Raw genomic sequence first — 26,388 nt, forward strand, 5'->3', positions numbered from 1 at the left:
CCGCCTCCCGCCGCTGCGGGAACCGCGGAGCTCCCGGTGAACGAGGCAGGGAAGAGCCGCCGATCGCGGCGGAGGGAGGCTCGGCAGAACTTGTAGCCCGGTTTCTTCTTCTTTCTCCAGCTTCTCCGCTGCCAGCGCTGCCCCGGGTTTGTGCCGACCCCCCCGCGGACCCATTTGTAGGGAGGCGAGAAGCTGCTTTTAGGATCAGGTGCTGCGTCCCGGTGGGCTGGTCCTGAGCGGAGGACCGCGGGTGTTTTTCCACGGAGGAGCGTTGTCTGGAAAGAACAACCTGTCTGACCCCAGGCCGCCTGCAGGCTCTGCGCTGGGGTGGCTCGGAGGGGCTCAGAGACTTGGGTGGTGGGTCCCGACGGCCGTGAGGCTGGCGTGAAGCAGTCGTCGAGGCCTCCTCGGTGTCCTTTGAGAAAGGCGGCATCCTCGGTTCTTGGCTGGGCTCGACATTGGTATCGCCTCTCGCTGGGGAGGTGCTGGAGGATACAGAGCACACACAGAGCCTGTGGTTTTATTGTTTCTTTGTTGTGGGCTTTGATCAGTTTTAGTCGTCCGGTAGTAAATAAGAGTGGCTTATTTTTATTTTAGTGTTTGTACTGCTACCACAAAGTTTAATGGTGAGGCTTGTTGCAAATTAACCCGTAATGATAAGCCTGCAGAAGGGAGAGGAACAGCAAAGAGAAAGTGCTGAGCTGTTTGCCTGCTTGAAAGGGTGTGAGACTAAGTCGTGCCCCCTGCAAGTTCTGCTCAAAACCCTCGCTCTTCCAGTGTCGGTGTCTGGTTTCCGTGGCACCGCGAAGCCCAAGCCGGGGATGTCATGCCAGGGGAGAGGCTCAGCAGAGCTGCCAAGCCCGCAGACCGTAGCCGTGAGGGATGCGGCACCACTGAGACCTTCCTTCCCAGCAGACTGCGTGGAGTGCTGCTGTGGGAGTGTGGCAGCAAAGCTACATTCTTCTCGTAAAGTTAAAGTGGGGGATTCCCCACTCGGTACCCAGGTATTGTGTAGGACCCTAGCACTAACTTGAAATTTAGTTTCAAGGCAAGTCTGTGCTTTCTTGAGCACCTTGTGATAGTTGCAGGATAGCTGGAAGTCAAGCGCTCTGCGAGGAGAAGTAAAATTTGGTCAGTATCGTTCAAAGCACTAAGCACTTGCCTGCCTTGCTAGTGTGCATCCCTGAGAGAAGAAAGAAGCCTGGTTCCTGATTGCTTTTAACAGCATCATATGAGAGGTGAACTCTGGCATTAAAGGGTAACCACAGTCCTTGCTGGAGTGCGTTTCCTGGCAAGTGGGCATGAGCTGGCAGTGGTGGGGTGGGCAGGGACAAAGCCAGAACCGCCTGGTGTGGGGTCAGAGCTGCTCCTGCCAGCAACGGCTCTCCCAGCCGCTCAGCTGACCTGAAGCCAGCCCATGGACGTGGATGCATTTTTGTGTTGTCTGTAGGGCTCCGACCACACCGGGGCACTGATCTCTGGCTGCTGTGCGCCAGACGACATGGACAAAGCGGGCTGCTTCAGGGATAGTGCTGATGGATGGTGCAGCTCCCCGTTTTGCGTTACTGTTTTTTCTGGTCACTGATAATAACACCGCTACTCTAAAATACCAAGTGGCAAATTTTGTGAGGTTGTCTCCCTATTCAGTTAAGCTGCTTGTCTAGTGCTTTGTGGAAAGTGGTCGGAGGTGGCTGAGCACATGGGTCATCAGGAGGCTGGTCCGCCGCTGCATGTGCTGGGTGGGGGGACAGCGTGGGAAGTGCGGGCTGAGGTCCTGTCATCAGGAGGGGCATCGTGACACTGGCAGCCACTGTTTTGCAGGGCAGGACATGGCAGCGAATGACGCTAGGCAGGTGGTGGCACGAGCTGGAGCAGAGGGATGTGGTCTTGCATGCCATCAGCAGCAGCAGCCTCATGCCAGGGTGGGACCGGGTGTCTGGGGTCCGTTACGAGCCGTGACTGCTTTGCTGGTGGTACATTGCCAGCCGTCACGAATGCTTTCTTCTTCTCGATCCCTCTTCTGCTCAGAGGGTCCCACTGGTGTCCCCGGGTGCTGGGCCACAGGATGAACTCGGCCTCTGGAGAAAGCTCCACACCTTTCCTAATGAGCCCTGCGTCCCAGACAGGACCATCAGGTTGGCGCTGGGGACTCACAGCCCTCTCTCGCTTGCAGCGTGACCCAAGCCAAACTCGTGGCAGCCCTGCATCGTGCAGCGCCCGCTTCCAGCCGTGCCTTTCACTCCCCAGGGGGGCTTCTGACCTTGCGCCCACCCCACCTCAGCGGCTCCTCACTCCGTGCCGCTGGGTGAGGGCTGGCAGATGGCTCTCCCAGGGACCCTCTGCCAGCCCCCCCCCTCCAAAAAAAGGCCCGCATGCTGCTGAGCGGTTCCCCTCGGCTCTGCCGAATGTCGTGGCTCTCCCGGGAAGATTTGGCCTCAGCTTCACCCTTCTCGGCTGCCGGCCGTGACTTACCCGGAGCGGCGTTGCAGCCGGCGGCCTGGGCAGCACGGTTTCCATCGCTGCGCTCAGCCCGCGCAGCTGTCGCTCCTTCTGCCTTTCTGAGTGCCGGGGAGTCCTGCTGGGGCTGGAAGGGGGTTTCCCCCCCTCCCCAAACTGCTGCCTTGCCTGGCAGTCCGGTCGTGGCTGCTGGGGTGGCCGGCTGCTGAGGTCTGACGGAGAGTGGCAGGGAGAAAGCCAGGCAGGGGACGTGGCAATGCCGCGGCCTGCTTGGGGCAGATTGGACGTGCTTGTTCCTGCGCAGTCTTTGAGCCCCAGGGTTAAGGAACAAGGTTTTTAACTGCCCCGAAAGAACAGAGGCCGCGGAACGGCTTGTTCGGGGATTGTCGGCCTGTGAGCGGGGCTAGCAGGAGATGGAGGGAGGGAGGGAGGCCGGCGGGGTGATGGTGGAGGGAGCACGCCGTAGGGTCTGCTTGGTCAGATCCCGTGGTCTCCGCCTGAGGTGTGCCGGCCTGCTGCTCTGTTCGGCTCTGTCCCCGGAGAGAGATATGTCCGGCGGGGACTCGTGTGTCCCCGTCAACGCAGTGTCCCTGCCCTGGCTGAGCCTCGCCGTCCCCTCGGTGCCCCAGGAGCCCTTCGGGCTGACTCCCGCGTCCTGTCCTTCGCAGGTGCCGATGGAGGTCAGCGGCCTGCCGGCGGAGCTGTGGCGGCTCATCTTATCCTACCTGCGCCTCCCGGACCTGGGCCGCTGCAGCTTGGTCTGCAGGACCTGGTACGAGCTCGTCCTCAGCCTGGACAAAACGCGCTGGCGGCAGCTCTGCCTGGGCTGCCTGGAGCACAGACACCCCAACTGGCCTAACCAGCCCGGCGTGGAGCCGCCGTCCTGGAGAGAGGCTTTCAAACAGCACTACCTGTCCTCCAAAACCTGGACCAAAAACACGCAGGACCCGGAGACCTCCAACTGCCTCTCCCTTTTCCGGAGGAGGAAGGGCCGGCGCCGGCTCTGCGTCGGCGCTGGGGGTGAATTTAGCAGCCTGAGGGCTGCCCTGGCTGCCGCCGGCCCCTATGACCGCCTCGTGCTGCTGCCCGGCGTGCACGAGGAGCAGAGCGAGGTGCTGCTGAAGGTGCCCGTGGAAATTGTGGGGCAAGGCAAACTGGGGGACGTGGTACTGCTGGTGAGCATTGACCAGCACTGCCCCACCGCCCGCCTCTGCAACGTGGTCTTCATGCCGGCCCGCTTCACCTCGGTGGTCTACAAGGTGAGGCTTGGTGGAGCTGGGGGGGCGGGGGGGATGGCGAGGCCGGCGAGCTGTTGCAACCGAGGGGCTTCCCCCGGTCTGCAGGTATCCACAGAGTGTGGCCGGGGGGGTTCGTGGGACTCCCTAATGTGTGGGGGGCTCGGGGGCTTTGTCCTCTGACTGTCTCTACTTCGTTAGAGATCACCAGAAATGCCACACAAATCACTGCTAGCAAGAATGCCTTTGGTTAATAAAGCAAATATATATGTATCAGGCTATTACAAAGTACTATCAGCAATCAATAACACAGTATCAATCAATAGTATGGCAGCAATCAGTAACAGAAACAATCAATCGTATAGCAACAACCCATAACAGCAGCAAACAAGTAGGTAAATACTATAACAGCTTACTGCAAACTTACCACCAATACAACAGCAGATATGCTTATGGTAGATTACTTACATGGTTGTATAATACAGGTATCAAGAGAATTAGACGGATTTCAGAAGGTGCCAAGCGATCTGTCGCAGGTGAATTATTAAGAGAGGTCATCGTGGTGGGGTAAACTAGAAGGGTTTTATGAACGGGTAAATGATGATCAAATGATCAGTAATTGATGATTGAATAATAATGAAATGGTAATCAAATGGTGATTTAGTAATAATTGAATGGTAGTGAAACACTGATTTGACAATGATTTAAATGATGATTTAAATGATAATTTAGATGGTGGTCAAACACAACTACTTACTACACCTCCAATAATTAAGATATAGCTGGATATATAAACGTCACTAGCATACAATATACTTTTAGGCCTAATGTAAAATGTCGCTTGCCTTGCTGTAGGAATCAGATGCTGGGTGAGGGGTCTCTCAGCCTCCAGGAGTAAACTTGCGTCACTGCTCAAGGCAGATCACCACCATGCAGCCCGCTGCCGTACAGGAGAGCTAAATGGGCTCAAGGGCTGGCTGCAGATATTATAATGTAAAGTGATGAACTCTTGTGCAGGTGCGCAGCTGTAATTTTGTCTAGTTTTGTTTAATCCCAGCTTGGGGTGGTACTGTTATCTCCTGATAAGACATGCCCTAGACTCCTTCATCCCTGAGAAGATTTGGCCTGGCACTGTTCTCACAGTTTGCACAGCAGGGCTGGCTTCAGTCAGGGCTACTTGTCAGTGATGCCTCCCCAAAAGCACTGTTCACTCGGTGAGAGTGGGCGCATCTCTTTCACCATCCCAGAGGGGCACCCAGCCATCCCAGAGATGGGAGGGCAAACCGAATCAACCCCAAAAGCGGGGCCGAAGGGGACCAGAGAAGTAACAGAGTCTCACATCAAAGATGCTCTCTGTCACAGTCGGGCATCCCCAGCCAGGGTCTGAGATCTTGTAGCAGGTTCATGTGGAGAGTTCAGCCAGTTTAGGAAGGGAGAAGTACATGCAGGATGGGATGTTCTCAGAGAGAGAGGCTCCATTTTGGATAAAAATTAAGTCTGTTTTAAAAGGGTGTAGCACACCACCACTTTGAGCAACCAGTAGATGCTGTTAATTTCCGTTTTTCACCTGGAACAGCCAATAGATGGTGATGGTTTTGTTCTTTCAGAGCAATTTTATTTTTCTAGACTGTTTCCACTTTTCCAGATGATAACTTCCCATTACAGTCCCTCGTTTTCTCAGTGGTGATATCTCAGGATGTCTCTGGTTTCTTAGTACCCACCTCAGAGGTGCAGCTGCACCCCTCATGGATCTTTCTGGCTCCCAGCTCCCAGGCTGGCAGGCATTTTCCTTTGTTCAGTGATTTTCCCCTTCTCACCAGCCGCCTTTCCGACTGCCCATGTGGCGAGGCGTGAGCGACTTGAGAGGCTGGGCGTGCAAGAGGCACCCCCAGGAGCCGGCACTCCCTGCGGTGCGCTCCACACCAGCCCCACTGCCCCTAAAACCGGTTGCTGCTGATGTGCACTCTGCCCTCAGCCTGGGCTGGGACCCCTCAACCAGGATGCCCAGGGTCTTCTCCGGACCTATGCCAGGACAAGGGATCACAGGTCCAGCCCTGCTGCCGTGGTCCACCCTGACGGTACTTTGGTCCCCACGGACAGTTGCTGACTGGTCCAGAGTGGGACGTGCCCGGTGTGTGTGCTGCACCTGTGGAGCTCCCGTGGAGCTATACCTCTGAAAATGAGACTTTCCTCATGATGACTCAGACCATCATTAGTTATAATTTACAGTTTCATTTCCTTTTCACCATTTTATTATGTGACACATTTAACTGAAGCAGTCTGAAAGTCCCCAGGAGAAAGATAATGCACCAGCGTGCGGTGGGAGAGCTGAGTCACAAATCCACTGAGAAAGTCTCTGTCCATGGCCACGTGCCGGGTTGCTGAAGCGGGCATGTGGTGTCTTGCTCAGAGATGTCTCCTCCATTTGGCTGGTCAGTGTGGCTGCATTTTGCTTTTCTGGCTGTCACGCTGGTCTCTGCATGGGTGACGGTACAGCCCTTCAGATGCTGTCAGTGGAATGAGAGCATTTCCTCCCAAACCTGTCAATGAAAAACAAATTAAAAAAGCAAACTTAGACCAATCCTACTGGCAGTCATTAAAACCCTGCGAGTTGCAGTTTCAGAAAGGCTTTCACAAGCAGCCTCTCAGAAGCTGATTTGATTGTGTCCCTTTTAATTAGCTTTTTTAAATTAAAAAAAGGGAAGGTAGAATTCAGTCTGGAGCAGGCTGAAGGGATTTCTGTGTGGTTGTCTTCGGGTACAAAGAAATGCCTTTCAAAACCTGTTCCGGGTATGACCACTTCTGAGAGTACTCAAGACTGGAAACAAATGTTAGGACAGTGTGTTGGCTGCAAACTCTGGAAATCTCTGTAAAATCGCCCTAGCTCACCTGTCACAAGCTATTGATCTGTCTGCTTTTAATGTGGTGCACTAGGCAATTGAGGGATAACTTGGGAAGAGAAAGTAACAACTTAGGAGATTCCTAGTCAAATTAGGAGCACAGAATTCCAAGCATACTGCTCAGTTTTTCTGACCTGGCTTCTCAGCACCTTGTTGCATTTCTATTGGCCTTTTCTGTAGATAAGCAGATACTTGCCCTGCCTGTGCAGGAGAGAGATATTTGGCCATGCACAATCATCCTGGTGGTTTGCCAAGCGCCCATAAACTGCTGTGTGCATTGCCTAGCAAAGCAGGAAGGCCATGGCAGGGATGGTGCACAGTTCTACGAGTACCAGCAAGTCAGATGGGAAACTGCACCCAGGGAACAAGGAATTGATGGTGTCTCTCCTACTGCAGAGTCAGAACATAATGCCTGTGCAGCAATATGGCACAGATTTTTTACCTGTTTTGCTTTGCACTTGAAGCATCGTGGGTGCAGCGTCCTTCCACCCAGGTGATATCATCTTACCTGCTGCTTCACCCAGGAAACCCCTGAGTCCCTTAATCATGCCAGCTGGCAAATACACATCTCTGAAGGTTGCAAACTTTTCTGTGTAGGGCACATTGCTAAGGTTTAGTGATCTTGGTACATCTTGGCCCTGTCTGCTCCCGTGTGTGACTGCTGGCCCTTGCTGAGACGCAAAGCTCTGTCTTGGCAGGGAAGTTAAGGGAGTGTTGCCAGCAGGGAAGAAAGTCAGTAGGTGTCACTTGTTGCAAGATTCTTTCTAACTCAGATTGCAGCACTGCATCTGTGCCTGTGTGAGCTTCTTGTATTTGTGACACCTGAACGCATATTGTGTTGGTGAGCGTGAGTTTGTTTGCTGTGGAAGGACTTCACGTCCAGGGCTGCTTTTTCTTGCTTTGTGCAATGATGTCTCCTTGTGCTTACTCTCCAGACAACCTCAGGCTATGTCCAGTTCGACAGTTGCAATTTTGAAAGTGGGCAGCTGCAGATCCACGCACCAGGGACGTGCCAGGTGAAGTTCTGCACCTTCAGCCAGTCCAGCATCTACCTCCGCAGTGTGGCCCTCTGCATCCTGGAGAACTGCGAGTTCACTGGCAGCGAGAACGCCTCTGTAACTGTGGAGGGCTGCCCGAGCTCGGACCGTAACTGGGCCTGCAAGCACCTGGCTGCGCTGGCCAAGTCCTGCGCGGCATCCGTGCGGGAGCCCGACCCAGCCGAATGCCCCGTGGCCAAGCGGGATGGCTCGGGGGAATTGCTGCTGGGGCCAGTGAGAACATGTGAGATTGTCGTAGGGGAAGAACGAAGCAGCTTACTCTCTGCTGCGGGTGCTCGAGACCTGCTTGGCTCAGCGCAGGAGGACTCTGAATTCGGAGAGAGCCTGCAGGCAGCAAAGGAGGAGGAGGAGTACCCGGTCCTTGACTCAAACTCCAGTGACAGTGACTTACACAGTGACGATGAAGAGGATGCTCAGGCTATGTACAAACTGCCCTATCAAGGCCACAGCCTGAGTCACACCCTTGCTGACATTATGGACAGCAGACTCCAAAGCAACAGACTGCATGCCCTTCAGAAGGACCTTAAGCTCAAGTCTCTGCAGGAGGAGCTGCAGCAGGACAAGGAGGCCCAGTGTTTGGCCAACTCTCTGCAAGGCTGCATCATCCGACAGTGCCTTTTCAGGGATGGGAAGGGAGGAATATTCATTTATTCACGAGGGCAAGCGAAACTGGAAGAAAGCATCTTCAGGGATCTGACCTACGCAGTGCGCTGCATACAAAACAGTAAGGTGCTGTGAAGACCGCTGTGAGCCCTCTTCCCTCTCTCTCCTGCTCCACCAGCTCCTTTCCCGTGCATGGCTTGGGTTAATGAGCTCAAATGAAAGGCGGGTCACTTGCAGCCACCTGCTTTCTGCATGCAGTAACGTTGTAATTGCAATTGGAGGCATTAACTTGGTGGCATGCTGGGGTCACGTAGTCAGGCCTGTGCTACCTGTAAATTAAACTCTCGCCCTGTAAAAGTGCTGCTGGTTGTCATCACCTTTGCTGGTCCCAGCACAGCCCATACCACAAATGCAGGGACTTGGGGACTGCGGTGTCAATCCCTTGTCTTGCCCCTCTCCATAGCCAGTCCTGGCTGCTTCAGGAGAGCCTGCAGGGGTGGGTGCCTGCCGCAGGCAGAGATGGGGTATAAGGAGGGATTTTGGCCAGGGACTTGTGCTGGAGGCTGAACCGAGCTTTTCCCTCAGCACAGCATCATCTAACCGTGTGCTGGCCTGGAGCTCTCCACCTCTGTGCCTGTGTTCCTCTTCAGACAGGGTGGTGGTGGCGGCGAGGACTGGAGGGAGAATCACACTGCCAAAATCCCCAGTTGTGGCAGCGTCGGGGGAGCTTGGGAGGCTCCTCTCCAGCCACCTGCCCAGAGCAAGAGCATCCCCACTGCTCGGCTGGGGGAGCCTAGGATTTGGGCCCATTTTTCAGTGTATCGCTTTAAAAGACTGCAAATTAAAGTTTTGTGCAGGGGGAGGAAGGGGCATGTTTTTCCACCCGGTTCTGGGAAAGGGCTTTGCTGTGATGATGCTAGCTCCCCATCTGTAGTCCCCAGAGGACTGCAGAGCACTGTTACCTGTGCAGGAACGCTTTGCTTCTTGGCAGTGGAGAACGGCTCCTTTCTTTCCAAGGGATACCCGTAGCAGAGGTGCCCTCCCAAAGGCCAACCCATAGGCGCAGAGTGGTGGCAGGAGGGAGCAGAGGCATCTCACACAGCTCCACCGTGCTGCTCAGATGCTCAGAGCTGCTCGGGGGCTGTTTTCGTGGGAGTTAGGCTGGTGGACAAATGCAGGTCCAGCACTTTGGACCAGATTCTGTTTTTATTCCCTTTGGTTTGCTTCCTGTTCGCTCAGCAGCCTGGTTTTAACTGGTAGCAAATGGGAGGGAGATGAGGCCAGCCCATCTGCGGCTCCCAGTGAGATTTTGCTCAGCTAGGAATTAGGGCAGAGGCTCTTGTTGAGAGGTGGGTGTCAGAGCATCAGGCAGTGGGAGACAGTGAAATGCTCGCCTGCGAGATGAGGGCAAGGTGCAACGCAAAGTGGGAGCACGGCAGAGCTGGTAAGGGCTCGGTGTCCTTGCACAGCCAGGACCCTCCGGCACAGGGCAAGCCTGGACCAGGGTCTGGTGTGTGGGACCCAACTGGAGTGGGTGCCTGTGTTTCTCGCCTCCTGTAGCTCCCTCCCTGGGCAGCCAAGCACGACTGATGAAGACAGGCGGCTGTCAAGCCCTGCTGAGCTCCACGTTTAGTCGAGAGATTGAATGAAGCACCTTTCTGCAATGAGCAAATAAAAGGAAGTATAATTTAATTACCTTCTGATCTGTGTTGCTCATTGAAGTGGGATGTGCAAAGGCAATTTGTAGATTATTTCTCAGCACTCGTAAGACATGGATTTAAGACATGAATTTGTTTGGCTGGAAAATATTAAAAGATTGCTGCTGCCTAAATATTTAACTACTTATTTGCTTAGAGGAAACGAGGTTGTTAAGAGTGGTGTCAGTGACTTCAGTTTGCTGGCTGGGCCATTTCTGACCCCGAATGGCAGGATCTTTGTTCTGAAGGCGCCAGGTGATGGGCAGGTCGTGTGCTGAGCATGTGTGCTGTAGTGCACTGGCCCGGTCAGCTTCATGGGAGACTCGTGGGAGTCTCTGCAGCATTTGACATGTCACCTCCGAGCAGCTCTGCGCAGCAGAGTCAGGAGGGAGCCTGTTGCCGACTGCGTACGGAGAGGATGCCGATGCAAATGGGGACTGCCTGAGCAGGGATGGGGCAGGTCTCTTGTACCACGAATGGTGTGGAGATGGGATGGGGAATGGTCGCTCACTGTTGCTGATGGTGTGCAATCGCAATGCAGTGAACGAAGCCGTTGGGCACACCTAAACGTTGGCTTTTCTCAAGCGGAGGGATGTGTCATGCCAAGAGGATATCTTTGCCCTAGCTGTGCAGCACCAAGCGCTGGGGGTCCCCATCCCCAAGCAGACCCATGCCAGTGCGTAAAGCCCAACAGGCTTAACTGTAGCACTTGTCCACACGCACTGATCTTCTTTTCATCTGGCCTGTGTGCCTGGCACACCCCAGGTTGTGGGAGAGGCAGAGAGGTCGTAGATGCACAGAGGTTGCAGAAGGGAGAACTATAACCTTTTTTCATGTCCTCAACCTTCTAACTACAACTGCAGGTGCTTCTCCTCTTCCCTGCAGGTTATCATGCTGAGGAATGACATCCACCATTGCAAAGCATCAGGGATATTCCTGCGCCTGTCAGCAGGAGGCCTGATTGCAGACAACAACATCCATTCGAACTCAGAGGCCGGAGTGGACATTCGTAAGGGAGCCAACCCCCTTGTTCTGGTACGTACCCCTCCAAACTGTGCTGGAGGGCAGCGTGCTCTTTATCTCACATGCTGTTTCTCTCCAAGGGGCAGCAGGGATCCATCTCCCAGTATAGAAACCACTGACCTTTCCATTAGCTTTGTCCTTCAGCCTGTTTCTTAGGGTTTTGTTGATGAATTAGACTACAGCTAACCCCAAGGTACAGCAAAGTGCTGCCTGACGGTACATGCATGGTCTCCTGCTCTGTTTGGTGGTATGTGTCTTAAAATTGCTGTGCACAGAGGGCAGGGTAGGGGAATGTTCCCCTATCAAATAAATACCCCTGTGTAATGAATAAACTCGTGCAAGCAATGCAGTAAATCAGAAGGTGGTAAATTGGCACTGTACTGTAAATTGTTTCTCGCATACTGGGAATCATGTTGTCTACCCTAGGAGTTGGTGGAGGGTCTTAGCGCTCTGCCTAGCCTCGGTCAGGAGGGGAGCAGCAGCCTGCTCTCCAGTGGCATGGCTTTTCCTCCAAATGAATAGTGTCTCCAGCTGTGCAGTGGGTGACCTTGTCCCTGTTTATTGAACACTATATCTGTAGTCATCCTTGAAGGAACCGGGCCCTCACTGTGCAGAGGGAGGCAGAGAGGGAGACACGAACTACCATCCAAGTGACTTTCTGGCTGCATCAAACTCTCCATGTGAGCTCTGCACAGGAGATGATGGGGCAGGCATAGCTGCGGGCCCGTGGAGGAGGAGGAGGTGGCAGCTCACCCACAGAGCCGCAGGGCATGTCTGGCCTCAGTTGCAGCTTTGAGCTGCTGCTTGTTGCTTTGCCTGGTTTGGCGATTCCTACCCCACCACTCCAGGAGATGCTGGACTGGGACTGCTGTCCTGCGCAGAGGGTCCCCATGTACCCCTGTCCTCAAGGGAGATGTTGGCCCCTGTGGAGAGAAGCAGCCCTGTGGCTGTTGCCAGTGGTCATTCAGGCTGTGCAAAGCGACGTCTAACAGCTTGAGAAAAGGCACCATGCTGTAACGCCAAGCCCCCTGCTTGGACTCCTCTGCCACCAGCTCCTGTGAGGTGCCACCGAGGGTCTTTTCCTCTTGGTGGCCATGGGGAGGTGTTGGACTTGCAGCTCCACCAGCCCTGCTCAGTGTCAGATGGGCTGTGGAGAACAAAACATCACCAGGTCCGGGGCAGCCCTTGGAGATGTCAGCAGGAGCTGCTGGAGGAAGAAGAGGCTGCAGGCATGATGGGGAGGGAAGTTAGGCATTGTGTACTAGAAGCCCAAAGAAAAGTAAAAGTTAAGTGTGCCTTGACCATTTGAGAGTGATTTCTTGGCAGCCGGATTAAATACCCTTCTGCCCTTTTCCCCAGCAGGGTTGGGAGCTGTTGCTTTTCTCTGTGGTTGCTGTCTCCTCTTGCTCACTTTTATGAGTGACCTTCCTTCCTTTTGCTTTTATTCTCTCTACATGTGCAAAATTAAAACCATAGTGCAATAAGATACACAGTGGCCTTCGCTCGGGCATTGTCGTCGTTGGCAACGGAAAAGGCATCATCCGTAGCAATCAGATCTATGGGAATAAAGAAGCTGGCATTTATATTCTGTATAATGGAAACCCTGCTGTGAGGTATGTTAGCTAGCACTGACCTCTCTCTCTCCTCCTTCATCTGTTAAGAATTATTCCTCCCACTGTGCACACTTTTCTTCTCTTTTTTTGTACCCCCACCATAGAGCAGGAATAGGCCCATGGTGCACTAGTGCCTTTCTGTGACTTTCCTCTATCTGCTTGCTGCACCCAGGTCTTTGCCAAGTGCCAGTCCTGGGTTTTCCCCCTGGATCTGAGAAGGACACAGGCTGTGTTCAAGATGAACAACTCACACATGTCATGGTGCTTTTTGCAGGGAAGGGGGAAATGGACCTCAGAACTCCAATCATTGTTACTCCAATTCAGCTTTCTGCTTTAAACACCTGGAGCTACTGAGTCGTGTCTGTTTAATACCATTTGGTTTAGATGTTAGTGTTGGTGTCTGGCAGGCTTTCTTCAGGTTGACGCCATCAGCTTTACCTGGTGGTATCAACTGGTAGCAATGAACCCAGAAATGAGATGGCAGCTGGAGCACGGTATTGGTTACAGATGTGAGGGGCATCTCATCTGTACTGCCACCCCTTCCCGCCTCTCACTGTGCCTGTGGGTGATAAGAAACAGGCGTGTGACAACTCACCAAGGTGCTATAGAGTGGAGTGTGTCACTGTCATGGTTTAACCCCAGCCAGCAACTAAGCACCACGCAGCCGCTCATTCACTTCACCCCCCACCCAGTGGGATGGGGGAGAAAATCGGGAAAAGAAGTAAAACTTGTGGGTTGAGATAAGAACAGTTTAATAGAACAGAAAAGAAGAATCTAATAATGATAACGATAACACTAATAAAATGACAAAAGTAATAATAAAAGGATTGGAATATACAAATGATGCACAGTGCAATTGCTCACCACCCACCGATCGACACCCAGTTGGTCCCTGAGCGGTGATCCCCCCACCCCCACTCCCCCCAGTTTATATACTGGGCATGACGTCCCATGGTATGGAATACCCCTTTGGCCAGTTTGGCTCAGCTGTCCTGGCTGTGTCCCCTCCAAACTTCTTGTGCCCCTCCAGCCTTCTTGCTGGCTGGGCATCAGAAGCTGAAAAATCCCTGACTTTAGGCTAAATATTACTTAGCAACAAGTGGAGAGATCAGTGTGTTACCAACATTCTTCTCATACCTAGCTCAAAAACATAGCACTGTACCAGCTACTAGGAAGACAATTAACTCTATCCCAGCTGAAACCAGGACAGTCACAAAGGGAAGAAAATGGTTGCCCTGGATCACCCCCTAGCTAGGATGTGAGTATTCATGCTAGAAGTGTTGATAATTAACAGTGCTTCACCCTCAAGTCATGCAGACCTCATGAAAGCGACTTCTTGCAGGTTCATGATTGTGCAGAGCTGGTGAGTTTTAGACAGACTGCCTGTACAGACACTTAAGAACAGGTTACTGAGGCACTTAGTCTAGGTTGGGACCTGGAGAGGAGAAGACTGCACCAGATGTACCAGCCCTGAAAACACAGGGGTCAGGGCCAGGCTTTCCAACAAGGGATTATGAAAGTGCTCTCCGAGAGATGTATTGATTTCTGTGAAAAGTGGAATTGTAGTGGCAGGGCCCAGCAGTGCAGAGGAGACATGCTGTGGGATGGAGAGATTCACAACATCTCCTTCCCTCCGTACTTTCTCGCAACTTCTTTGGCAACCCCAGCCTGCACATGACTGATGTATGACCGTCTGTGCTTGTTGGCACGTAGGAGATGATGGGGAGGAGGCAGGGAGGAAGCTCGGTGGGAAGACACTTTTTTTTCTCCTGACCAGCCGCCGGTTTGGAGGAGCCCCCGTGCTCCACTTGTGCGTGCTGCTCTGTGCTGCCTTTCATCTGTGTTGTCTTGAGGCAGGCTCTGGCACTGGTTTAGGCTGGGTGCACTGGTGTTATCCTGGTGGTGCCATGTACAGCTGTGTTGAACATGGAGCTCAACGGGAGCTGTTGGCATGGCTGGGACTCACGGAGGGGATGGCATGTACAGCTGCAGGCAGGCAGGGCTGGCAGAAGGGAGGTGTTTATGGTAGGAGTGGTGTCCTTTGCTGGGTGCCTTTTCCACAGCTGGAAACAGAATAATGTTTTGCCCATTCCTGAGAGCTGCAAGCCCAGCTCTGTCCTGTGTCGCTGCCTGGCTGGGGGACAGGTTTCGGTGAGGTGTTTCGAGGGGCTCTGCGCAAAAAGCGGGGAGGTGTCCTTCTGAGAAGTCTGCCAGCAATGTGGGTGCTGGGTACCATTTTTAAGCGTGATACAGGCCCTTGGGCCTGTATGTCTTCCAGTCAGAGGTACCCCTCAGCAGCTAAAAAGTTGTTTGGGTAAGACCACGTCCCCTGCTGTGCCGACACCAAGGCTGGGAGGTACGGGGTGTGATGGTGCCTGGTGGTGCAAGGCTACTGTCCGCTCCCCTAAGCTGGTGAGAGCAGCACTGGAGGGCACTGCTCTCCAGCAGCGGGACTTGGGCAGCTGAGACACCCCCCCACACACACACCTTGTGTTCCTGGGGGATTGCCTCTGGGATAGTTTCATGCCTTCTCTTCCTCCTTACCCTCGCAGCTGCTGGTGCAAGCGCGGATTTCAAGTACAGGCACCTTGTGCACTCTTCTCACCAGGTCCCTCTTTCTAGAGGCAGGTGGACATCTCGCTGCAGCCCACAAGCAGCTTGCTGTTCTCTGGGCACAAAGCAATAGCCTGCTTTGTCTGGCAGGGCAGTGGGGGCTTCCCTCAGCTGCCGGACCAAGTGGTCCTGCCTGAGCAGGCAGCTGTAAGCGGAGGGGGAGCCGTGCCGGGGCAGCTGAGGACAGGAGAGGCATTAGCTGGCTGACGAGGTGGAGCGGACCCCGCTCTGCCTGCAGTTGTCCCCAGGGAGCAGGACGGCAGCGTGAAGTGCTGCGACCACCCTTCCACCCCCAGCTAGCACTGGTGACGGCGCGTCGCTGGTGATGGCATGTCACAGGTGCAGCTTTCCCACCCCGGCTCACTGCTGTAGAAGCTCCTCTGCTCTGGGGAGCGGAGACGCATCCAGTCAGCGCTCCTGGGTGGATGCTGGGACAGAGTCTGTGCCAGGCACTGCGCTCAGTAGGTCGACGTGAGCTCGAGATCACCCTATAATTGCTCTCCCGCTCTGAACCTCATCAGCAAGCCGGAGACTCGGGGTCACGTGGAGGAGGAGCTGGTGGTGGGCTTGGGATTCCTGGGCTTTGTTCCTCCTGACAGGCGGTAGGTGGGAGCCCAGGGGACAGCGGGTGACTCCTCTACTCGGGCACAACAGAGCCCACACGTGCTCTCCAGACCATTGCTCACAGCGCGGGAGTTGCTCCTGCCACCGTGTTTAATGTTTGCTGCCGTCAACTGCAATCACTGTCTGCCTGCTGGCTTCAGGGCTCTCTCGGAGCAGCAGTCCCAAGGCTGAGAAAGTCTCTCACCTCCTTCCCGGGATGGGGAGGATGGGAGAAACGGGCTAAAGCCCTCACAGACTCCTCTGCGGCATCCACCTAGGTGGGCTCTGGCCACTACACGGTGTGCCTCCCATGCTTTTCTGTGAGGGCACAGGGGTCTGCAGCTTGGACCCCCTGCTCCGTGCTGCCCTCAAGGGTAGGGAGGCTGCGGCAGCCGGCCGTGCCTTTCTCCATGCCTCTTTTGTACTTTCCTCTCCTTGGAAGTGGTTCGGCTGTCAGTAGCTCCACTCTGCTTTGCATGTACCTTCCCCACTGCGCTTCCCTCTCACTGCACTTTGCTGTGTAGCCGCCCCATGCCCAGTTTTCGCTGCTGGACACAGGCAACAGGCTGTGACAAGTAGCCAGACGGGGAGACTGGTGCCTCTCCAGGGACCTGCTGCGCTTGCATTGGTGCAAACCGTGAGCAGGCAGCACTGCTGCTGGTAACTTTCTTTTCTTCTCCTACCTCAGTGGGAACCATATTTTCCAGGGACTGGCTGCTGGAATAGCAGTGAATGAGAACGGGAGAGGCCAAATCACAGGTATGGGAATGCAAATGGCGTTGTTATGCCCAGTTTGTTTCTGCCTTTAAGCCTCTGTCTGTTTGTTTGATTGCAAAATTTATCTTGTTTTGGTTCTTGGGTGACTTTAGGTGCAATAATCCCCTGGTTTGCATTTTCTAGTTGGCATTTCTGCCACTGACAGAGGGAGCATGTCTTTCCGCAGTGTGTCCTCCAAATTATTGTTCCCTTTGTCTCTGGCCCAGCTGGCATGTGGAACTGTGCTCCAGAGCAACCTGCCATATGAACTGCTTTTTTTTTCTCCTCCCGTGCCACCCAGTTTATAAGCTAAAGCTGTCAGTGACGTTTTCCTACTGTTGTGGAACCTCCGAGTGGTTTTCCACTCTGCCCTACACCTCAGAGGACAGGGACATAGCAGTTACTAGAACTGCTAATGACCAGTGTCCTGTGCGGGAGGGCATTGCCGGGGAATGGGGGAACGGGGACGCTCCTGAGGCTTGGGCTCTGCCGCAGGTGATGGGAGCTTCTCGGTGGGGCCAGGTCTCAACTTGCCAGGTCTCCTTGCTCTTCCGTGGGCTGGAGGCCTGTGTGTGGTCACCTCATCTTCCCTGCTTGGCCCTAGGGAATGTCATCTGCGAGAACCAGTGGGGCGGTGCGGACATCCGCCATGGGGGCGACCCCGTCCTCAGGAAAAACCTCATCTCCTGTGGCTACTCGGACGGCGTGGTGGTGGGCGAGCGCGGGAAGGGCCTCATCGAAGGAAACGCCATTTACGGTAAGGAAGCAAGCTCAGGGGAGAACGATTCTTGTCTTCTCCCCTGTCCTCTTGGGCTTGCCATGCTGCCTTCTACCTCTGGTGCACTCTGGAGCTGTGGTGGGTGCCCAGGAGGGGGCTGGTGGGGCATGCCCAGGGGTCTTGTCTCAAAAGCAGCGTTCGGTACCTGGTGTGCAATAAGCCAATCTTACACATAGAGCTGGGATATTTATTTAATTCACGTCTGTGCAGAGATGAGTGCTAGGTGATAGTTCCACAAAGCTAGCACACCACACCAGAGAACTACAATGTATTTATCCTGTTATGTGATTAGTAAAAACCTGCCTAGATTTACATTCAGTCATTAGTAGTCACCATCTCGTCTACTGTTGGTTAGTTGTATTTAAATTAGCCTCACTCGCTGTGTAAAGTAGCAAGCATGCTCCTTGCAGGTGTGGGTGGGCAAGTCTTTTTGGTCTTGAACTGAGTCGGTGGTTGCGATCTCCCCCTGCTGCCTTTACTTTTCCTCCAGTTCATGCTTCTTTGGCAATCATCCGGCTTTTGGCACCTTCTGGAGCAGGATGTTTCCTTCTTACCAGTCTTCAGTTCCTCTTCGAGCGTATAGTCCTTAGCAAAGCATGGCCTACACAATGAAGCTACTGATTAATGGTCATCCTAAATCAAGCAGTGTCACTACGACCTAGACATTAACCAACATATGGCTTTACTTAGTCTACGTTTTAGCTAAAATCAGATTGCAAAATCGTATTTTACAACTATGCAGACAACTGTTCAGCAGCATTTCCACATAAAATACTTCTAATGCTAAACTATATAAATTACCCAGCCTACAGGAGGGAGCTGTGGTGTGTGCCCAAGATGCTTGGCTGGGAACAGCATCAGGCCCAGCCCAGCACAAGCACTCCAGAGCTTGTGCCACCAGTGCTGCTGGGCTGCGGCTCATGAGGCGCCCCTCTTCCCACTGAGAAGACCACCACTTTGTCTCCAGTGGAGGGCAGGAGCTTCCCTTTTGAGCCCTGAGAGGGAAAATGGCTTTGCACCATCGCTCTCGTGCAGGACAGGGTTGCAGGAGAGGACGCACGGTTCCCACGGGGCAAGGGGAGCTGCGTCTGCTCCTGTCCTGCACCCAGCTAACCCAGGGCAGGAGGAGTCTGGCAGGGTCTGTCATCTAACAACTGGGCTAATGTCTAACAGGGCGTAAATTCCCCATGTGATTTTCTCAGGAAACTGGAAATAGCTTTTTAAAAGGGGTTTTAAAGTCGCTGCGGAGAGACAAGTGCTGCAGAGAGCCCACTGCTGCCAGGGCAGGGATCTGAGTCCTGGAGGGGCTGTGCCCTTCTCTGGTCCCATTTAGGACTGAGATGGGATGCAGCCAGTCACGTAGCATGGCTTTGTGTGCATCTGTCTGTCCATCTGTCCCACTAGTAATGCTGGAGGCAGTGGTAGCCAGTAGTGCTGGTGGCCAGCGTCAGCCCCTCGCAGTGAGGGTAAGGTACACGGATAGGGAGTTCCCAGAGGTTTTTGGAACAGCAGTGGACCGGGCACGAGGAGGGTGGTCGTAGGGCTCAGCCACCCTGGGGGCGGTGAAGCCGCAGCTCAGCCTGCATATTAGACACTGGAGAACACACCTGAGCTCCCGAGGCCAAGCCTTGGGGAAACCCAGCTCAGTGCTCCTGGACCTGCTCGCTCCCAGTCCTGGAGGAGGAGAGACCAGGGCATGTGGGCTTCCAGCACTGCGGCTGCCCATCTGCAGCAAAGCCACTTGTGCGTGGAGCCGGTGGACGGGGCTGTGCCCGACCATCATAGAATCATAGAATCATTTAGGTTGGAAAAGACCTTCAAGATCATTGAGTCCAACCATCAACCATGCCCACTAAACCATGTCCTGAAGAAGTACCCCATCTACTCGCTTTTTGAATACCTCCAGGGATGGTGACTCAACCACTTCCCTCGGCATCCTGCAGAGCCCCAGGGCAGTGGGGGTTTGCCTCCTGGTTGCGTAAGTTAAACGAGGGGACTTGAGCTGGGTTCAGAGCATGGACAGTGTGAAGAGGGGGTAGAAGTGGGGAAATGAAGGCACTGAGCTCGTGGACTTGAGTTGGCCCAGTGGGACCAAGTCAGGGCCAAAGAATCTCTGTAAGCCCCTGACATATAGGGTTAGCCTTCATGTGTGCTCAAAGAAGAGGATCGCCTCCATCCCACCTGCACTGCACATAGATTACCAGCTGCTTTGGGGCAGGGCTGAGGGTCTCCAAGCTAAGTTGGTGGGCTATGCCACCCCGCACTGCAGGCAACAAGGGCTGCGGCGTGTGGATGACGTCCTCCAGCCTCCCGCACCTCATCAACAACCAGATCAGCCACAACAGCATCTACGGAGTGGCGGTGTTCTGCCGCAAGGACGACGCTGGTGACTACCCCCCCAGTCAGGGGGGGAGTGAGAACTTCCAAGAGGAGAGGGAAGGTCCTGGCGGGGAGAACGACCCCAACAGTGAGGAGGAGCACCCGGCTGCCCGGCGTCCCATCAGCGTGGCGCTGGTGGAGTTGAACAGCATCAACCACAATGGAGGTGAGCTTGGAGGTCCGGGGGTCTTCCTGGGCTCCAGGAGAAGGGGTGGTGTGCTGAACGGTGTGTTGTCTTGGCCCACGAGCGCTGGCATCTGCCTCAGCTGCCACTAGGCCAGGAGCACCCTGGAGAAACGGTGGGCTGAGACCTGAGCGTGAGTGGGTTTTGGTCCTTAAGCTCTGTGTCAGAAAGTCGTATCGTGGCAGAAGAAACCGGGTAGCTGTTAGAAATAGAAAGACGTTTGTGGTCATCACAACTGAGGCTCCAAGCTCTTAACTGGTAGCTCTTCTTTTTTGGTTGGCAGCTGCTGGGTTGCACGTCAAGAGCAGCGAGGCGCTCAACATCATCGCCAACGTGATTCACGCCAACCGCGACGGCGGGGTGGCGGTCCTGCAGAGCAGCCAGCTGACGCGCATTGCGAACAACAGCATCTCCTGCAACAGCCGGGGAGGCGTGCTTGTCGAGGCCGAGTGCCAGGTGGAGCTGCGTGGCAACGGCATCTATGAGAACAGCAGCCACGGTATCATCTCCAAGGGAGAGGGCATCATCATGGAGAACGACATCATCGGCAACCACCGGTGTGGCCTTCAGCTGCTCCAAGCAGCGGACATGAAGGTGCGTCCTGCAGAGAGCTGAGGGGGGGGCACCGGCTTGTGCCTCCCTACGGCCAGGGGCAGAGGCGAGACAGAGCCTGCTGCTGCCGCCCTCCCACCTTGGGTGAGGGGGAAGACAGTTAGCAAGCCCCCAGTTAGCCAGCAGGACAGGAGGGACCGCCCTGGCATTGCCAGCAGGAGGAGCAGACAATCAGGTTTGCATCCTCGACCCTGTGATTAGAGCGGGGTGTGATTTCCAGGCTTCATTAGAATTGTGTCCAGCTGATCGAGGAAAGTTGTCCCCCATCTCGTTTGGCATTGGGAGGTGCACCTGAAATGTCGTGTCCAGTTTGGGACCTCTAGGTCAGGAGGGAGGTGGAGTAAAGGGAGAGGGTCCATGGTAGAGCTACCAGGGTGGGCAAGTGCTGGGACATGGCTGATGGGATGAGGCAGAGGGAGCTGGGCTTGATTCGTCTGGCAAAGAGGAGGCCAAGGGGGACCTAACAGCAGCCCACAGCTACCTGAAGGGCCATCAGAGCCAAGCCCTTCTCAGCAGTGCCAGACAGTACAACAAAGGTCAACAGCACAACTTGTAGTGGTCCCTGGGCACTGGGAGGTCCAGGTGGGAGACTGGGGGACCCTTCTTGCCTTGGAGGGTGGTGCAGCCCTGGGAGAGGTCACAGAGCAGTGTGGGGTCACCATCCTTGGGGGTTTCCAAGCCTTGGCAGAAAAAAGCCAGGGCTGCTCTGATCTAGTGCTGTAGACAGTCCTACTCCAGAGCTCCCTTCCACCAGCTCTCCTCAACTCCAGTTTTTTCGTGGGCAGTCACTGGGAATGGGCTGGAGGAAAGTCAGCAGAAATTGTTTGAGGGGAGACATAGGTGGGAGTTAAGTAAGCATTTGTTTTTAATAGGGCCAGCAGTGCAAAACTGGAATGCATTGCTCAGAAGAAAGTGATGTTTCCATCCCTAGTGGGTTTGAAGTGTGTCACATCCTAACATCCATCAAGAGAGGTTTAGAAGTGCTCTATAGGGCCCAAAGGGAGGAGGTGAGATCTCCCTAACCTCAGCATTGTTGGGTCCATGCTTATTATTGCTCACATGCAGCAGGAAAGCACACATGCACCAGCAGAGCTGGCCACGCTGCCCCAGAGCACTCGGTGCCCACAGTGACAGGAGTGTGAAAGGAGGTCTGTTAGCAGCAGCTGCTTTTCAGATGGGCAAGCACATGGGGGAAGGACTTCTGCAAGCTCACGCCATTGCTCAGTGGCAAAGAGTAAATTTTGGAAGTCCTGTCTCAAGGCTGTATCCTGTTTGACAGTGATCCACAGGTGGCTCGTCACATCTGTCTGATGTTTAAACCTTGGTAAAGGACAGCTCAGTCATCATTTCCCACATGCGGATTCACAGATAGCTTGTAGATGAGACCTCTATTCCCTCAGAGCAGCAAAGGGAATCCTGTGCATTTTGGTGCAATGACGTTCGACAAAGTCCATCTTCTCCCAGGCTTGTCCCCTGTATCTAACTGAGTGGCACAGTCAAGTGGGTGATCCTGTAGGCCTCTTGGAGATTTGCAGGCTGTGTGGGCTGTGCTGAAGAACTGGATTTATTTGAACTAGATTTTTTGGAAGTTAGATGCAGTGTTCCAGCATCTTGCCAGTTCCCAAGGTTAATACCTGGCTCAAGGTTGCCTCCGTTCTGTTCTTTGTTGAGGTGAAGCCATTGGGCATCAAAATGATAGATAAATGCAATTTAACTCATCGTCAATGACCCCTAAAATGAGTATACAGAAAGCCCCGCCAAGACACATCCTCTGCATGAGTCCTGCAGGGGCTGCAGACTCCTTTTGAAAACCATGCCTGTAGAAAAACATTGTCCTCTGGACCAGAAGGTAAAGACCACTGAATTTTCTGTGGTGCCAGCTGTCCAGTTTCCTGGAGCACACAGGCAGGACACATATTGCAGGGTTCATTTGGGGAGCGGAGCAGGGGCCATAGGTCCTTGTTGAAGTACTGGCGATGTCGTGGTGCTGTTGTTTCTCATCTGCCCACTGGCAGAGCCCGAGAAATGCCTGAGAGCAGGTGAGATGATGTGCGGTACTGGGTGGGGAGAAGCGCTGGGCAAGGAGCATTGCAGCATCTGTTGCTGTGGATCCAAGGAGGAGAAAGGACCAAACTGATCTTCCAGATGGTGGCAAAGCAAGAGCTTGTCTTTCTTGGGAAGAGGAGACTCCTAAGTGCTCTTTTTTCATATACAAAGAAGTGACAGCCTGTAAGTCCAGCTGTTTGAAAGCTGAAGGGCAAGGAGCAGCAGCAGGTTCGTGTTTAGCAGCTTCTGTGCTTGTGTTTCACCTCGGGGTTGAGTACCAGCTTCAGGGAAGCCTGTAGCATCTAGCACTGACAGCAGCTGAGCTGCCAGCTGGGGCCACCAGTAATGTGTAGAAGGTCTTGGGAAAGCTTGTGTGCGCATGGCTATGGCGCATCCAGTCTGAACCCTTGGTATGCTCCAAAACTGCCAGGGAGTGCTAGTGAGCCTGCAGAAGGGCTTTGGTGTTTGGTTTTGTGTTGACTAAAGAGCCCTTTGAACGGTGTCCTGCTTGGGCCATCCCATCTAAAGCTTATTTTGCAGGTGACAAAGAACAGGATCCAGTCCTTTCAGGACTATGGGATTGCTCTCTTTGATGAAGCCAAAGGCCTGGTGCAGGAAAACCTCATTTTCCAAGGGAGATCCAAGAAATCCATTTTGCGGCTGATGTCAAATGCAGAGGATTGCATCATCCAAAACAACATGCTTCTCACCTTCAAGAAAAGGTGAGGTCCCTGGCACCATGGGGTGCAGTTGTGAGCTTGGAGCCACTGCTGTGCTCCTGTGTTAAGCAAGCACTGGAGGGGTCTGCTTTTGTAGCTTCCCACACCCACTGACCCGTGGCACCAGCCTCACTTGCGTGGTGAACCACACTGCAAGTGAGGACTGCAGATCAAGCAGAGCTGAGATGCCTCTCACTGGATACCTCTAAAACCAGCTGAGGGGCTTGGATTATTCCTTGACAAGCCAGTGTGGGTCTTCACGATGTCTCTCAGCATAGGGACATCTGCCTGAGCTCATTTTCCTGCCCAGTGCTGCCTTTGAAGCCTGGCTGCTGAGTTTGTGTACTGCACTGCTGTCCCTGCAGTACGGACAGCCCTGGGGTGTTGGTGGTCTGGGCCATGAGAGTCAGAGGTAGGAAGAAAAGCCAGAGCCACCCCCCGCCTGCACTGTGCTTTTATGCTGGCGGGGAGGAGGTTGGCTTCAGGCACCAGATTCCACCTCCAGGCTTTTGCTACCAGAGCAATGTGAATAATGAATGGGAAAATGGATCTTGACGTGCTTGTTTTTCCCTGACGTGATTTAGCTACCCTGGTATTTGTGCCAGTAGAGAGAGAATGTGTCTTCTGGTGGTCTTCAGAGGTGCCGCTGTAGCTGCAGACCTTTAATGGGTATTGCAAAGCTTTTCTTAGCTGCTGGCTGTCACCCAGATCTCAGTGACTCTCATTGTTATAGGCCTTGTTCAAAACAGGTCGCTCTAGACCAGGAGTCTGCAGCAGATGCCTGAGGAGGGAAAGCCAGAGCCCTGTCACCCATACAAGGGGTGGGTAATGAGGGGATTGTTCTTTTTAGCTAGAAATTTGACCTTGACTCTTCTCTCGGGGTCACAAATCTTGGTCCAGGGTGTGGGAGAGGACACAGTGAAATTGGAAGACTTGCATTACTGGGGGGAGGTTAGGACATGTGGTCCCCCAGGTTGATGATGCTCTCACTTGGTCCTCTAGACTCCCATAGCATGAAAGTCAAGTGCACTAGAGAGGACTCTCAGCATCTCCTCCAGTGCCCTTCGCACTACGATTCCTCCATTAGGTTTTCAAATCTGGCCCCCTTTAGGCAATTCTTGGGAGGTCCCAGCATTGACTCTCCTTCTGCAGGCTCTTGCTCCATCTCACAGAACTTGCAGTCAGTTAGAGGTGTTGGCTGTGAAATCACAGAAAGTAGTTTTTGCAGTAGAGCAAGATGTTCTGTCTCAATTCTCCAACCATTTGTGTTTTGGAACATATGTCGCGTGGTGAGCATTGTGCACCTGCCAGCACTGCTCTGCCCCTTCCCTCCTTGAAGGGTGAACCTCAAGGGAGTGTTTCTAAGGCTGCTCTGGAAGCACCGTTTCACCCCACTCATGGGGTGTCTCTCCTTCTCCCAGGTTTGATATGGAGTGCATGCTGATCAACCCCCCAGCACGGCCTCACATCGAAGGAGGTGCCCTGGGGTCCTGCGCGGCGGCTGGTGGTCAGAGGGTTTCCAGCATAACCACCAGGGTGGATGGGGGCTGCCACAACCACGGGAGCATCTTCTGCACCGTTCTTTGACCAGGGAGGGAGGTTTCACCAGTCTCTCCGCCTGTCTTTTCTCTAGAGCTGCCGCTGGGAAGCTCTACCAGCTCAGGAACAGGGACCCCCATTGGACTGTACTCCTTTTTCATGAAGGATTTTGCAACTTCAGTGGCACCTCACTAAATAAAAAAATAGCTGGGAAAACAGCCATTAATGTCTTCCTCTTTGCCCACTGAGATCGCCGATGGGTTAATTTATAAGTGAGCAGTTCCTTAGATGAATTTGCCGGGCCTCCCCAGCCTGAGGTCCAGACAAACCTCTCTTCCTGTGGGGCCCTGCAGCATTATTTATTTGGGAATCACTTGCTTTGAAGCTTCTTTGTCAGTGACCATCTGCATTTGTGCTGGAAGACTGCGAGACTGACAACATGTCCTGTGTGGTCTCGCTCAGTTTCTGTTTGTGCTGCTTGTGATCAAGAAGGGGCACACAGATCAATGCAGACAGACGTACGCACAGATATACATACATGCGATGTGGGTCCCTCCAGCAACCGGGGTCAGATACTGTCTGCCCAGTCCCTGCCCCTGTGTCCCAGTGTCCCCAGTTTCTGGCTCCAGGACATACAAGCCTTCAGAGGCTGCAGGCTCGCCCCAACAGACAGACACACACACAGAGACAGGCAGACAGAGTTCCTGGGCTCCCAAACCACTTCACCTCCTCATTGGTAGCAGCCCCACACAGATGCAGATCCCACCACACCACCGATGCTGGCACCCACATCGTAGGGAGAGCCCCTCACCCCAGGAAGAATTAGAAACAACGCTTGATGAGCGAACAGGACAGACTGCACTCGTCAGGCGCAGGCACGGCCAGACCAGCATCTGTCCTTGGCCACCGGCCACCCGTTTACACACAATGGGCCACTTTTTATCCCCTTATCCCTCTGTTTTCCCATCTCTGTTCTTCCAAAACCATGTTGATGCCTGTGTTTCCCTACATTTGGTTCCTCCCCTGGGCATCCTGTAATAAGCCATGTGCAGTCCCGGAATGCTCTCCCCCTGTAATGTGTCCTCTACCCCTGGCAGTGACTCCTGGGTCTGTGAGGTGCTCAGGAGAGGGTGGGTGTCCCCCAGCCCATGGGGCTGAGCTCCCCTGGGCACTGGGAGGAACTGGGCAGGGGCTCGTGGCTCTGTGGGTGTCACTGGGGATCCCCCCACTGGCCTCTGGGGCTTGGGGGTCTTGCTGCAGGGAGAGGGAGGCTTGCATGCCATAACCTCGCATGACCAGCTAGCAGTTTCTGCCTTGTCATCCTCCTCCCTGAAACTGGCTGTCGGTTCCCAGCTGGATTTTCTTTGTCTTGTTCACATAACAAGCTGTCCACGCAGATTTCTCCTCTAATACAAGCTGGCATAACTCTGTTGCACAGACTGATGTCATCTGCTGCCTCTCTGCAGGCTGATGCTGTAAGAAGATCTGGTCCTTTTTTTTTTTTTTAAAGGACAACTACTATTTTCTATAATTTCAGGAAAACGGTCTGCCACAAATAAAAATGCTATATTTT

The 26,388-nt window shown here is 53.9% G+C and overlaps 1 protein-coding gene across 1 annotated transcript in view; it reads left to right on the plus strand.

The window, feature by feature from the left end:
* FBXO10 (F-box protein 10) overlaps positions 1-26,296 on the plus strand; it is a 26,496-nt gene extending 200 nt beyond the window's left edge. The window contains exons 2-11 of the mRNA XM_010566426.1: positions 3,126-3,716; positions 7,528-8,379; positions 10,836-10,985; positions 12,450-12,586; positions 16,491-16,561; positions 17,163-17,315; positions 19,606-19,881; positions 20,183-20,493; positions 23,098-23,279; positions 24,698-26,296. Coding sequence (XP_010564728.1) covers positions 3,132-3,716; positions 7,528-8,379; positions 10,836-10,985; positions 12,450-12,586; positions 16,491-16,561; positions 17,163-17,315; positions 19,606-19,881; positions 20,183-20,493; positions 23,098-23,279; positions 24,698-24,863 — 2,883 coding nt within the window. The 5' untranslated portion in view covers positions 3,126-3,131 and the 3' untranslated portion in view covers positions 24,864-26,296. The remainder of the gene's footprint in view (positions 1-3,125; positions 3,717-7,527; positions 8,380-10,835; positions 10,986-12,449; positions 12,587-16,490; positions 16,562-17,162; positions 17,316-19,605; positions 19,882-20,182; positions 20,494-23,097; positions 23,280-24,697) is intronic.
* Positions 26,297-26,388: the final 92 nt, after the last annotated feature.

Source organism: Haliaeetus leucocephalus, unplaced genomic scaffold (assembly GCF_000737465.1).
Source record: "Haliaeetus leucocephalus isolate CR32 unplaced genomic scaffold, Haliaeetus_leucocephalus-4.0 Scaffold210, whole genome shotgun sequence".
NCBI classification, from domain to species: domain Eukaryota; kingdom Metazoa; phylum Chordata; class Aves; order Accipitriformes; family Accipitridae; genus Haliaeetus; species Haliaeetus leucocephalus.